General features: G+C 36.7%; 3 protein-coding genes across 10 annotated transcripts in view; 2 read left to right on the forward strand and 1 right to left on the reverse strand.

Moving 5' to 3' along the window:
• Positions 1 to 606: 606 nt before the first annotated feature.
• Positions 607 to 3966, forward strand: LOC132197344 (hematopoietically-expressed homeobox protein HHEX-like). Its single transcript, XM_059620582.1, has 4 exons — positions 607 to 816; positions 3268 to 3440; positions 3653 to 3703; positions 3764 to 3966. The coding sequence occupies exons 1-4, from the start codon at positions 627 to 629 to the stop codon at positions 3881 to 3883; spliced, it is 534 nt and encodes a 177-aa protein (XP_059476565.1). The 5' UTR covers positions 607 to 626; the 3' UTR covers positions 3884 to 3966.
• Positions 3967 to 5423: 1457 nt separating this feature from the next.
• On the forward strand, positions 5424 to 7825 carry LOC132198163 (uncharacterized). The gene is made up of 5 exons (XM_059622015.1): positions 5424 to 5626; positions 5856 to 5956; positions 6015 to 6259; positions 6595 to 6876; positions 7010 to 7825. Exons 1-5 carry the CDS (start codon positions 5541 to 5543, stop codon positions 7079 to 7081), a joined length of 786 nt encoding a protein of 261 aa, XP_059477998.1. The 5' UTR covers positions 5424 to 5540; the 3' UTR covers positions 7082 to 7825.
• The window catches only part of LOC132198162 (uncharacterized), a 66802-nt gene continuing 59114 nt past the window's right edge, over positions 6326 to 14013 (reverse strand). For 3 of the 8 annotated variants that reach the window (XM_059622009.1, XM_059622010.1, XM_059622011.1), the window contains exons 8-12: positions 12015 to 12632; positions 11506 to 11835; positions 10687 to 11169; positions 10041 to 10469; positions 7232 to 9769 (exon numbers count right to left, since the gene is read on the reverse strand). In XM_059622009.1, the coding sequence (XP_059477992.1) occupies positions 9482 to 9769; positions 10041 to 10469; positions 10687 to 11169; positions 11506 to 11835; positions 12015 to 12632 (2148 nt within the window). In that variant the 3' untranslated portion in view covers positions 7232 to 9481. Of the gene's footprint in view, positions 6886 to 7231; positions 9770 to 10040; positions 10470 to 10686; positions 11170 to 11505; positions 11836 to 12014; positions 12633 to 14013 lie in introns of those variants that run through there. The other 5 variants (XR_009441968.1, XR_009441967.1, XM_059622013.1 and 2 more) reach the window with 5 other exon arrangements.

Consider the following 14013-nt stretch of genomic DNA (forward strand, 5'->3'; position numbering starts at 1 on the left):
TCTCGCGGGAATGCGCTGGTCAGCGTGCGCTCTAATGCAAGGAGCACTGCACAGCATGCAAAAACACAATAAAATAATAATTATTATATTATGATAATTTAACAAAAGAACAATTATTTCATTTTTCTTTCACGCGTTTTATTAACCGAAAAACTCATTCGCCCACATTCGCCCGATTTTTAACTAGAATATTTGTTATAAATTATTCACTTACAATTAGTTCATTAATTGAATTGCGCATAAATGATTTATTCTTAGCTTCAATTTTCTCATTGGATACTTAACTAATGAAATTGAATCTAGCTCAATCCGGTCATCTGAAATTAATTTTATTTTTGGCTTCAATAAATGCACGTTTAAGACTGAATTTTATGCGTTATTAGCAGAATCGTCTATTTGCTTTCTTTATAAAATTAGTTGCCGAGGCATTATCTTATTTCCGTAGTTCTAAATACATTGTTTGCCACTCATTTATTATTATTACAGGTGCTATTGTATTATTTATATATATTTTTTTAATATATTCTGCTCAAAATATAATAAAAGCTTTTAATCTCGATTGATCTCGTTGAGTTGTCGGTTTGGAGATTAACGCGATCTCGGAGGAGAGTCGCCTGCAGTCCACGATGAGTTTCTACAGCGACCAGACGCACCTCCACCATCACTCTCTGCGACCCTCGTTCTTGGTCGACGACATCCTCAAGAAAGAGCAATCCTTCCCGACGGCTCTGCCCTTCCGTCCACTGCCCGCCTACCCGCCGCCGTGGCTCTGGAACCAACAAACTCCGTTCACCACCTATGTGCCTCCCTACAGAGGTACATTTTTTATTTTTTAATCAATAAGATTCTTACTGAAGCTAGACGTTGGTTTGAGCTTAACTTTTACTTATGTGATACTTTTCTTAAAATTTCTTGAGGAGTTTTGCCTTTTTTATTATAGTTCAAAACTAACATGACACCTTAATTTGAAATCATTATTCTAAATAATCATTTTTTTTTTTAATTTTGACATATTTGTGTGATTTTAGTATATTTTTTCTCTACAAATACGTTGTTTAAGAAGAAATATACCAAAACTCATAATAGCCATAAAAATTTTCACAACAAAATTTTGTAAATTGAAGCAGCTCTTTGGCCCTTCTCTAGAACATAAAATTTGCCGCACTCATGTTTTCAGCATCTCTTCAATCAAACTTATAATTTTTAATATTCACGTGAGAAATAATTAGTTAGCCTGACAATTTTTATTTTTCCTGATGCGCGCTTTCATTAAGAATCTGGTTAATCTTAAAAACAGAAGTTAAAAAGATCTTGGATATTAATTGAAATTACATTGAAGCAGAGATTAGGTAGAGACCGCGCTTTTTCACAACTTTACAGTTCAGCAAGGGAAGGAATGAAAATATTTTTAGCTTTAAAGTAACAATTTTATAAAAATATGAAAGAAATATTATAATTATATGCCTATTTATTACCTGAGATAATATTTTTTTTTTTAATTTTTCAATTTTTTTTTAAACAAGTAAATTTTGGATAACAAAGCAATAAGCAATAAAAAATTTTAGGGGAAAAAGTGTATAAGCTATAAGCCATAATAATTAACTTCTCATTTTATTAAATTTCGAGTTCGTTAATTATTTCCAGAAGACCAAATTAAACTAGGGTATTGCGAAAAATATATGGCATCGTTTTAGTCAATTTTTATGTAAAATTTTAAGCTAGCATGCAAATTAAACCTCAAATTTACTATTTTATAATGAACACTTACCATTATCGCAAAATCCCATTTTTATTGAAAGCAGCTCATCTTTCCAGAAGTAATCATTTTTGTTAAATTTAAAAATAAATTATTTAAAATAAATAATAATTTCCTAATGAAATCGCACATTTAAGTACATATTAAATTTAACTAATCCATCAGAATTGTCTCAAACAAACAAACCATCTGAAGAGAAAATTCTTTCATGCATGACTTGAGTAGAATAAACAACAATAAATAGAAAATATATAATAATCACCTTCACTCCTTTTGTTCATATATTTAAAAGAATAATATTTTTTTATTCATTTCTTTGGTACTTTTCATATTTTGATATTTGCAAAAAAAAGATTAGACGTTAGCTTAGTTCAATCTATATTAAAGCACTCAATCTTTGATTTCTCTAAATTTTGCAACAGCCCCCACAATACGTTGCTCATGCAAAATTTAAACCAAGGATAAAGCTGATAAGTAAATTGAGGCAAACACGTCTCATTCTGTCAGAGGCACTTTGCTCCTAATTTAAATGCGTTGATCGCAATTAGGATTAGCGCATTAACTTAATATACGTTTGAAAAGTGCCATTTAAGAGGTCGATAAGCCGGCCGACCGGCGCAGATAGGGAAAGTCAATCAAATTCAAGGGTCCCTATAATCTCGTGTATCTCTGTCATAATAACTTTTGAAATATGCACCTCAGCGCGACAATATTGGTAATCAATCATCCCACTCATGTTAATCCCAACAAATTTGTAGCATTACAAACTCGTCAACCGCGCAAACACGATTTTTAATCTCAAACATTAATCATTTTTTTGATCACCTCACTTTTCAATCATATTTTCTTGTCTAATTTTGAGTACTTCATAGAGCCGCTGCGATAAAAAAGCAATTAAAATTTCAAGCGAATCATGCATATTTATAAAAATAAGTTTAGTTGTGCAATTAACAAATTTTATAGAAATAATTATAACTTATAACCCAATTTAATGTCTACCAAATTTTGTCAAAAATAAAAATCACGTCGAGTGATAAAATTGAGGGCAAAAATCATCTTTTTGTGCTTCTTTGTGCAAAATTTCTGAAGTGTCGAATATCGAGGAAAATGTTTGAACGGTGCTCGAGTGCTTGATAAGCTAATGACATGTCAGATTGCCTGTTGACTGACTTGTTAAACACTCGATTACTTCTTTTATCAGCTGCCAATATCGTCTTATTAATCTCCCGCGCTCCTATATAATATTCGACGTTTGTTCACCAGCAATCGAGACGTATATAAAAAATATATCTTTAAAAAAGCGTTTCAAAGAACGCAGCAGCACTTAACAAAACTATGCGCATCACTCAAACTACGCTCGCAAATTAACTGTAATTAAAGTACCCTTATCTTAACTCGTACTGTCATGTTATTGCTTCAGTAATTAATTTCCGAGCTGTCGAGCGATTAAATGTTTGATGTACCAAAAACACGTTCTAATCACTTTTTTAATGTCCTTGTGTGATCACCAGGATTTTTGCAACCCCAATGGTTTCACCTTCGACCCAATAAAAGGAAAGGCGGCCAGGTTCGTTTTTCATCCCAACAAAGTGCCCTGCTGGAAAGGAAATTCAAAGAGCAGCAATATTTGAGTCCAGAACAAAGGCGTCAATTGGCCGAGACACTCTCGTTGACTGAAAGACAGGTAGAAAAATTGTTTCTAAAACAGTAAAAAAAACTTATTTATTTATTTACTTCAAACAAAATAGAGATCAATCAAAAATTTTATACAAACAAACCTCAAATTTAAAATAAAACCTAATTTGAATATTAAATAATTGTAATTGTGTATAAATTATTAAAAAAGTGGAGTGTAAAAATAAAATATTGTTGATCATGTATCTCTATTATTTCCAGATCAAAACGTGGTTCCAAAACAGAAGGGCAAAATGGAGAAGATCGAGAGATGTTAGTTAATCTATTTTGTATAACATTTGTATCGTTTGTTTACAAAATAATTTTTCGTAGGGAGCACATGAATATGATGGTTCATCAGACGCAGAATCAAATGGCAACACTAATGAGGAAGCTTTACCTGAGGAGGATAATAAGACTGTTGATAAATTGGAAACTGCATCTCATGAATAAAGTTGAACAAAATTGACGTGAAGCGTTTGAATTATATTTTAAATACAAAGTAAAAACGATTTAAATGTACTAGACAGCATTATATGACCGATAAAAAACCGACAAAAATTTTAAATTCGACAAACATAAAATTCTCTAAATTATGTCAAAATAGTTAATGAAAAAATTTAATTATGTTTTATAAAGTAAAGATAAAGAGTAAACCATTTTAGAAGGTTTTTAATTTTGAAAATTAAATTATCATTGTAAATTTAAGTCTACAGAGACAAATTATAATTCAGAATTAATAAAATTATGATAAATCTTAATGAAATAAGTTTTGAACCATTTCTGTACCAGATCTGCACCAGAGCTGCAAAAATGATATAATTTAAATATTTAAAAATATTTAAAAAAAAAAAGAGATTCCACAAATTAAAAATAAAATTAAAAAATTTGGAAAATATAAGAATAGAAATGAATTTAAAATTTTTTAAAATATGGAGGTTAAAAATTTTATTTTATATGAACTTTTAGTTTTTCTTACGATTTAAAAAATTTAGTTTGTATCAAAATTTTTCAAATTCAGGACTTTTGCAGACCTGGTTCAAAACAAGTGCGGAATTAGTGCAGAACTGGTGCAGCTGTTCTGCATCAGTTCTACACCAGTTCTGAACCATTTCTGTGCCAAATATGCACCAGTGCTGCAAAAATCATAAAATTTAATTATTGAAAAATAATTAAAAAAAAAAAGATTTGACAAATTAAAAATAGACTTTTTAATAATTAAAAACAAAAATAGTAATAGATATTATTTTAAAATTTATAAAAAAAAATTGAGGAAAAAAATTTCTAGTTTTTATTTTTATACGTAAAGACGCATAAAGATATTGGGTAAAAAATATCCGATATTTCAAGTGTGAGCGATTTTAATCCATTTATCTTAGAAAATTAACTCAATTATTTGTTTTATTTTGCAACATTAATAATAGTATATTATTTAATAATAATTAAAATTTTGTAACAAATCGGATTATGTACAAAATAAATCAATATTTTTGTGGGCTTTCTTTACAACCTAGTCGAATAAATAATTAAAATACATTGAATGGGAAACTTTTCCTAAAAGTCTATAAATAAAGAATAAGTCCAATGAATATGGCGGCTTTTGCACATAATAGCATTGAAGCGCCTGCAAAATCTGCTCTTACGCAACCTGCGAAGCTGCACTATGCGCTCTGGTTTTATACAATAGTTGACGTCTTTTCGGTTAATTTTCTTTCACAATTAATCCTAAATTTACTGATTAATTTTAATCTGACTGAGAAAATCATTATATCTATATATTATTATCTATATATAGAAAAAAACTTCTTTAAATTAAAATCGAATACTGTGCTGTTGTATTTTTATTCATGCTATTTGTAGATGATAAGAGCGGAGCAGTATTTGGGCATCATTTGGTTCTTGCATGATATTCGCAGCTGCCGGTCCTTATTAAGAGAAGTCATTTATTATTGCTCTTGGGTGCTGTAAAATAATAAAAGCATGTTACACACCGCACTGATAACAAAAGAGCAAAAGAGCGGCTGTTTACTTCGGAAGGTGTTCACAGCAGTCGAAGCGCAAACCACATCTGTTTTCTCCAAAGGGCGAAATTTTTCTCCTCACTCTATCAATGGCAACTGTTAAGATGGATTTATTTGGAGCTGCAAAAGTAACGGTGCTCACGGCTAGTGTCTTTCCTATTTCCTGCTTGCTCAGGTAATATGCAAAATTAATTCAAATTAAAAAAAAAAAAAATGATAGAAAACTAACATATATCATATTTAAAAAAAAGCAAAATTTTAGAGCTTTGAGAAGTTTTATTATAAAAAATCTTCTTTATTGATGTGAGAATAGAAATTTTATTAAGCTCGTCATTGTGTAAAACTGTACAGAAATACAAATTCTATTGTATGAAGTGAGGAAAAACTAAATCAATTATTGACAGCTACTGGGAAAACCACATTCCAACGTCATTTTCTCAGCAAGTTCTGATTTCGCCATCTACCTTTCTTTCGACTCTTCTTCTAACCTCATCAACAATTTTAAGTAGGAATCATATTTAAATTTTACAGCCAATATAAGATAAAACGATTATTTTTGTCAGTGATATTGGTCGTCAAAACTCGAGAGTCGTATGTGCGGGAGGTGTTCAGAAAACGGCCCGATTTGCGACTGCAGGGATGGATGACGTTTGATCCGATGTCCGTCAGTTGCTTCTCAACGTGGACGGCAGTTCTAGGACTGATCTGCTCCATATTTGTTGCTCACGGAGCCCTTGAAGGGCCAGTCGTGCACGACGCTCTCGTCGTTTGCGGCGCAATCGGATTTACTTTATATCTCACGGCGCAGGTAATATTTTCAATAAAATAGTTTTTTTTCGAGATTTATTAAATATTTTTAAGTTTATTTTAATTATTTTTAAAGGCTTGGAAATAAAAACTAGGAAAAATTATTAGAGCTCATTTATTAGTAAAATCTATTCTTGTCTTTTTATAATTAGGGATTAACAAAAACGAATCTCTTACACCATGAAAATCTCAACTTATTGCAATCACAACATGGGCTTGAATTTTTTCAATTTAATATTAAATGGTAAAAAAATTTGAGTGAAATTTATTTTACTTATGTATATTTTTAGGCTAGATTTTCATAAAATCGTTAAAATCATAAATTCCCTTCACCAGGTTGGACTGTCGTACACTATGGGTGATTCGACAGCCCGTAAAGTGGCCCGTTTTCGGAATTTCCTGCGTTGGTGCTGCCTGTTTGTGTTGACGGTGTGGTTGATCGTGTCCATCGTGGTGACCAACGAGGTCCACCTGGGTCGAAAGAGCCTCGGCGAGGAGTCGATTCAAGTTCTGCGCGTTGTGTGTCTGCTCGCCGAGGCCTCGGTCCTTTTGCTGCTTTCGGCCTTTGTCGCCTCGTTCGTCCACGAGTTCCAACACGTCTCGGTGCAAATTGTCAAGGTAATTGTGCTAGAATTTCCCGGTTCAGTCTCAAGTTGGATCAGTCAATTTGAGCAACTTACTTTTTTTATCGATCCTTAATTATATTAAGTTAATTGTTAAAGCAATTAATCAAATTTAAATACTTTGCCAGGTGACTTTGGCCCAGAAAGAGCTGCACCAAGTGAAAGTTGAAAAGCAGAAAATTTTCGCCCCTGCTGATTAAGTCCATCATGTTATTAGGACGATTAATTGAGGCGGGTATTTATTATGAATTGATAGTTAAGACTGTTAAAAAATAAAATCCATCTCCACTTTTGTTTTTGTTTGATAGAATTTGGATAAAATATGTGTGTCAATGAAACCAATTGAGGGCTAATTTTTGCACTTTCGTGATAGAACTCTTTATTTTCAAAATCTTAATACAAAAAACTCCTTGCTACACAACATTTCATCAACATATGTTCTCACTTGTGTATAAAAATTAAAAGTTAATATTATCATAATTCGAAATTACAATAATATTAATCAAAAAAATGTATCTCTGTAAATATAGGATAATAAATTGTAATCATTACGTGTTTATGTGTAAACAATCATTCTGTTCCACTGACTCGCTATACCTATCATGTTGTATGCATTTTAAATAAATAACTCGCACTTCAAATATTTTTATCTCCACTCGGCATCTGCTCTAAAAGAGAAAAAAAAATCATCAACAGACTATACACCGCTATCCTCTCGCAAAATTAATAAAACTCAAATTATTAAATCAAAACATTATAGATAAAAATACGTGATAAATTTTTCTTCGACTCGTCAAGAGCGTGTTTGTGTGTAGTGTGTGTTTGAATACAAATTTGTATGTATATAATTAATAGACTTTTGATTATTACAAGTACCCATACGGATGATTATATAAAGCTGCGCTTAATCACAAATTACAACATGCAATTCCTTACTTGCTGACTTAAGACTCGTTACTCTTAGCATGCACTAATTAATTAATTACCTCAATACAATTGACCAGCCTGTAGGTGGACCGGCGGCTGCCTCGAAAATTATAAAAAAAACACGCCGAGACACGCATTTTGCAGACACCGAAAGAACATTTACTCCAAAGAGTAAACGGCTGAATTGCGTCTGGCGGTCGAGGCGGCCGCTCGGCCCAGAATGAAGCTGGTGTTCGCCGCCACCCATGCAGTTGTTAGCCACAGAGGTTGCGATCTTTAGATCTATTTACGCGTCATCATTGATTAATTAATTAGCTCCACGCATTTTGCGCTCTCTATCCCTTACATTAACATTTCCCCCAAAAAAATGTTTCCTTTTTTCGTCTACAAAAGTTTTGGCACAAAAATAATTAATTAAAAAAAAAGTGAAATTCGACAACTAGTTAGAGAGGATTTTGAGGCAAAACCAAAATACTCGTCTTAAGTTTTACTATTATGGCAAAAAATGAGAGCACTAGGGTTTTTTTTGCAGCGGTGAAGATTCTCAGATGATTTTAGAGAGGTGGGGAAAGGCAGCCCAAATGTTGGGCAAGGATCGATTAGTTTTACTTTCTAGCTTAACAGGCTTTGCCCTGAGATATGTTGATTTTTTTACTTCGGAATCTCCACAAGGTGCGAAAGCGGAAGGAAACTGGCGCTTAAGCGATTTCAGCATTTTGATTCTTTGGTCTCCTCTACTCTTATTGATCCAAAAGTATAAAAATTCCAAGGCAAAATGTTTGCATGTGTGTGCATTTTACTATAAAAGTATAGTCATCTGAATAGAAAAATCAGTACGATTGCTCAGTGTTTGGAAATTGCTACTCCCCACGTTGCATATATTTTTTGTGCCAAAACAGGCCTGGAATAGTGCGTCGCCGGAGAAGCCGACGGCCTTTCCTGCGGATGCTCCAGTTTTAATTCCTGGCGAAAACTCGGTCCCGAAAAGAAAGAAAAAATTTGACCTTCAGTATATATTACTCATTTAAAGGACATGCCAAAACAAAAAGGCAACCAGCACTCCGGAAATCGTTTGTAAATTTATAAATATCACAGAACGTCACAAGATGCGGGAAGTTGATCGGCAAATTTCATGCAATTTTTTTCAGAATAGATTTTCCACAAGCCTTCAAAAGTCAGTGTTCCGACGTTGAACAACAATTTTCACGGGCTGCGATTTTAGTCCGGGCATGTCCTCTAAAAAAACCAATCAGAAATCACCAAGATGAAAAAAAAAAATTTCAAATGAAAGGCAAATCAGCTCACATCAAAGTATATAAATATATAATAATAATAGATCAGGAAGAATAAACTCGATATAAATATATATATATATAAACTCTGTGAAAAGTCAACAAAATGCACAGGCGTCAAAGAAAGAGGAGTGAGGCGCAAAGAGTGGTTAGTTCTACATACAGAGAGACCCTGCTGCCGAATGAGTGGACAATGATAAGGAGCTCGTTTGGTCGCTTACCCCGAATTGAAAATAGGCGCTAACGATTTGTACTGTACACATAGCGACAGACTGACAGGGGGCAGCGCGCGGCGTTCGCTCTGAAGCCCAAAACAAACAAAAAAACACACTCTGATTGGTAACTGGATGGAGAGTTAGAGAAGCGGCGGCGCGGCCGAGTTCAGACGGGCGGAGGACCGTGCTGCAGCTTGAGCAGCTCCCAGTACTTGCCCGACGAGTCGACATACTCACAGCAGTTGGGCGGCTGCAGGAACGAGCACACGACGGCCACCAGGGTCACCACGCACAGGGGCACCAGTTTCAGCCAGTGGCGCGGCCAGTGCTTCTCCTTGTCATCGTCGCCGGCAGCACCGACGACGGCGCCGCAGCTCAGGCCGGCCAACGACAAATTCTTCTGGCTCGAGTACAGACGAAGCTGCTCCAACTCTTTCTCGGCAGCATCAAGCTCCTGCAATTTTAATGTTATTTTAATATTAATTCCGTAAACAGATTAAATTGTAAAATGCTTAATTAAATTTTAGATTAATGAAGATTAATGAATAATATCCAAAACTTTGTTGCCTGAATTGAAATTTATTTTAAATAATCCATCCAAACAGACCACAAAGACGATTTAATAAATTATTTCAAAATAATAATTTAATTTACTTTAAGTAAAAAGTGCTAATTTAAAAAGAAAAGAAATAAGGTAATGAAATTAGATTGAATATTTTAATTACCTGGACAATGTCCTTCCTTGTGTGCGCGGGCAGCTGGTCAGCGAGCGCCCTCAGGGTCATCAGCTCTTGACCTCTGGCCTCTAGCACGTCAGAGCCGGCGTCGGAGATGCCGGAGTCGCTAAGGGAGCCGCTGTCGTCCTTGTGTCTTGTGAGCAGATTCTCGCGGTCGCGCAGCAGGCAACCACGCAGCATGGACAACTGCCTGTCCAACTCTTGCCAGGCGGCCAAGTGCTGCTGGGTGCGACCCAGCTCGACGCTCAGCCGCTGGTTGTTCAACTCCCACAACTCAAACAGCTCGCCAATCTGGCCTCGAAGGACAGATTTGATCTGCTGGGTGATGGCACCGTTGTCCTCAGTGGCCAAGCGCTGGATCAGCGAGTTCATCTCCGACAGCTGGGACTTCACGCCTGTCAAAGAGGCCAATTGCTCCTAGAAAAAGATAAAAAATCAATTTATAATTATCATTATTATTTAATTGTCCACGTTTTCACAAATAAATAGTTTACATTAAATTTTTGACAATTATTCATTATTATTTTTGTTTAAAGATATAAATCAGATTTTATATTTCTCTTTTAAGGGCAAAATTTAGAAAAATTATCAAGGATTAAACATAAGATAACAATTTAATTTAAGGGTGACTCACTCTGATGACTTCCAGTTTTCCCTGCAAGCAAATCCGACTCTCGAGACGCGACTGCCTCCTCGAGTCGTGTTCTTCCCTCGGGCCGAGAGACCCTTGGACCACCACTAGCGACTGCCTGAGTGCTGCGACGTCTCTGGCCAGGCTTGACGCCCTCTGCAGCTCCTGGGTTTTGGACTCGAGGTCCTCCCACTGCTCCAGCAACTCGTAGATCAACTGCATGTCAGCCACACCAGCGGCCTCCTGCTCAATCCTTGAGATGACCAGCTCGACGCACTTGCGGCTCTCCCTGCAGGTGGCGGCCATTTCGGCCAACTCGCCAATGCTGACAATGCTCTCCGGCCCAAGGGCTTCAGAGACGACGGCGTCAAAGCGGTCGGTGGCCAATTGCAGGCGCTGCGAGGTGAAGGCTAGCGATTCTTGGGACAGTTTGAGCACGTAGCGCAGTTCTTCAACCTCAGAATCACTGTCCTGACCAACAGTTTCCTGCAAAATATTTAAAAATTTTCATTAAATTAATAATTTTCAGAAAAGCACAGTTTGGAAGAAAAAATGTAATTAACTAAGAAATAATTTAAATTTTTCTTCAAATTGTTTACAAAGTTGATAAAAAAATTGGGATCCATTGTGAAACTATTCATTTAATTTAAATGCTAAAAGTATTGATTAAAAAAAAAAAGGAGAAATAAACAGAAGTTCTGTTGAGTTGCACAAACTTTTTAAATTCATATTAAATCCTTATTTTTAATAATTCACTTTTACTCAATTTGAATAAAATAAATTTTAATTCAACTTGAAAAATTAATAGTTAAATTTCCGTACCCGTCGGACAGGGCTGTTGCTGCGAAGGTATCTGCTGTAGTCGTCGCCGAATTCGAGCAGACGACGAGCAGCCTCTGCGTCCAGTGGGTCCTCACTGTAGGCCTCCGAGTTGTAGCGCTCCTGGTAGTTGTCCCACGAGGGTTCGCCACTCTCCTCGGCCACAGGTATTGGGGCGACGGCAGCCAATCGGCCGCTGGTGCGACGCAGACGGAGACAGCTGCTTGGGTCGCTATGGCAGCCGTCGGGCCTGGGCGACGGCGACTTGTAGATAGTGCCTGAGAAGGATGAGGATCTCACAACCGCTGATCTGTCCTCGGACTCACTGGACTGCTATGAAAGAGAAAACGTAATTAATTAGACATTGATAAATTAAAAAATACATTTTTTGATTGCATATTTTTCATCTCTCTTTCATTAAATGATTTTTCTGCAGCACTTCTTGTTAAGAATGTCTTTTTAAAAATAGGAAATGCCAAATATAAAATACTGTTAAATTTGTGCAAACTCACCGAAGCCATGAGGAGCCTCCGCTTTGAGCGCCGCATGGTTCTCTTCCTCCTGGCAAAGACGGCCAGGTTGGTCTCGCTGCACGTTTTTCCGGCAGCGGCCGTCGGCGTGGTGGCCGCCTCGGGTGACATGAGCGAGAATGGCAGACTGACGGGCCGGCGTTTGACGCGCTGGGGGCTGCGTTTGGGCCGCATGACCACGTTGCCGATGCAGGTGGCCACAGAGGTGTTGAGGTCTTCGGAGGACGAGGATGAGGATGTGGAGGAGGTGGTGGCGCTGCGCTCGGACAGCGGCTGCGAGGAGGACACGGACGAGGAGGAGGAATGGCGGCCGTGCTTGGACGGCTGCGGCCGCGGCGGACGGAACGTCCAGCCGGTGTCGTCGTCGTCCTCCTCGGACGAGTACTCGGTGGTCGAGTGCTTGTAGTAGTAAACGGCGCTGTTGGTCACGGAGCTCTTGCCCGACTGGGTGAATCGCATCTGCGACTCCAGGTCGAGCAGCTGCTCGCCTTTGGTGCACACGTCGGGACTCATCACTTCGAGGAGTCGCTTCTTGCGCGCAGGAGTCACGCCAGGCTCATCCTCGTCAGAGTCAGTCGCCGCTTCGCTGCTTGGTGTATCCTGGAAATATGTAAATAAAAATTTGTTACAAAGTGCTTTAATCAATACAAAATTATAATTGAAGATAGAGTTATTGCCGTGGATTTGTTTTAAACGTGAGAATCCTGAATTTTGCTAAAGTGACTAATTGAAATTTTTGATGCAGTATTTATTTTATTTACTCAACTTATTTTATTTATTTACTTAAAATTTAATTTCATTTTAAACGTCTCTATATTAACGCATATCTTTACATAGCTCTATTTTATTGTGATGTATCAACTTTGTATTCACTTTATTTTTATTAATTATTTTTGTAGCTAAAAATGATGTGATTAAATAAATATGAAACTTTTTCAAAATTAATAGAACGAGCAAAATTCTTTAAAATATGCATTGTTTATTATTTTTAGCTCGCAATTTCAATTAATTTTACTGAAATGAGATACTCCATTCAATTTCATTACTTGAAGAGGTTCGTGCTGACTGTGCGAAATTCATTTTTAAACTCTTTCGCATTATTTATTTAACTCTCTCGCGTCAGCGCACCACGTGTGTTTGCTTTTCGGTTTGTTTTGCAGCCAATTGCTTTTTCTCGCGAGTGTGTGCGCTTGGTTATGAGTGCTGTGTGCCATTTGCAGCGACCGACTAACTAAAAAAATGTCGGCATACGTGCGGTTTCGCCGCGGAGAAACCGCACGACGAGCATGACAACCGGTGCAGAGAAGGCCTTGTAAAAGAAGGGTTAAAACACACATTCTTTGACCGCCCGTAGAGCGGCGAGCTACTTCTTTCGGCACTTAAGTTGGAGCATCCAAAACAAATAGTAGTACATGTGAAGTGTACGTGAGGTGCGTTCTAAAATTGTAGTTGGCGTGGTGAGGTCAGTTCATAAATTTGTCTTTGGAGAGAGCGAGAGGAAACGCATAAAAGTCAGCCGGCCGGCGAGCTGCGACCCTCGGGACCAATTAATCGCCGTCTCGGGTACGAAGCAAAAAAGAGAGTGAGCCGGGCAGGACGCAGCACTGAATCAAGTGAAATTATTTTCGCCAATACACCACACGTGAGGGGAGGAAGAGCGCGCAAGGAGCGAAAATAAACAAAAACAAAAGAAGCCTCGGGTCGAAAATTGGCACGAGGCCTCAAACACCATTAGGATGAGAGAATTATAATTTGAGGCCGCATAAAGCATCAAACCAGACGAAGAAAATAATCTCCGTTCAATAAAATTTTAAATTCAAATCAACCGCATATATTCAATCAATATGCAGTAAAAACTGTAAATTTAACAGAAATTTAGAGAAAAAAAGACATTATTTTAAAAATTAATATGGGTCTATAAACTAAAAATGAAGACTTTTAAATGTGTTTTTGTTATGCTAAATGAATAATGCAATTAATT

Source organism: Neocloeon triangulifer, unplaced genomic scaffold (genome assembly GCF_031216515.1).
Source record: "Neocloeon triangulifer isolate White Clay Creek 2 clone unplaced genomic scaffold, ASM3121651v1 ptg000012l, whole genome shotgun sequence".
NCBI classification, from domain to species: domain Eukaryota; kingdom Metazoa; phylum Arthropoda; class Insecta; order Ephemeroptera; family Baetidae; genus Neocloeon; species Neocloeon triangulifer.

Coding starts and splice junctions, on each gene's coding strand:
- LOC132197344 (XM_059620582.1), top strand. CDS start 627: ATGAGTTTCTACAGCGACCAGACGCACCTCCACCATCACTCTCTGCGA. Junction 817..3,267: donor CTATGTGCCTCCCTACAGAG/GTACATTTTTTA, acceptor TGTGATCACCAG/GATTTTTGCAACCCCAATGG. Junction 3,704..3,763: donor AATGGAGAAGATCGAGAGAT/GTTAGTTAATCT, acceptor AATTTTTCGTAG/GGAGCACATGAATATGATGG.
- LOC132198163 (XM_059622015.1), top strand. CDS start 5,541: ATGGCAACTGTTAAGATGGATTTATTTGGAGCTGCAAAAGTAACGGTG. Junction 5,627..5,855: donor CCTATTTCCTGCTTGCTCAG/GTAATATGCAAA, acceptor AATTATTGACAG/CTACTGGGAAAACCACATTC. Junction 5,957..6,014: donor AACCTCATCAACAATTTTAA/GTAGGAATCATA, acceptor TATTTTTGTCAG/TGATATTGGTCGTCAAAACT.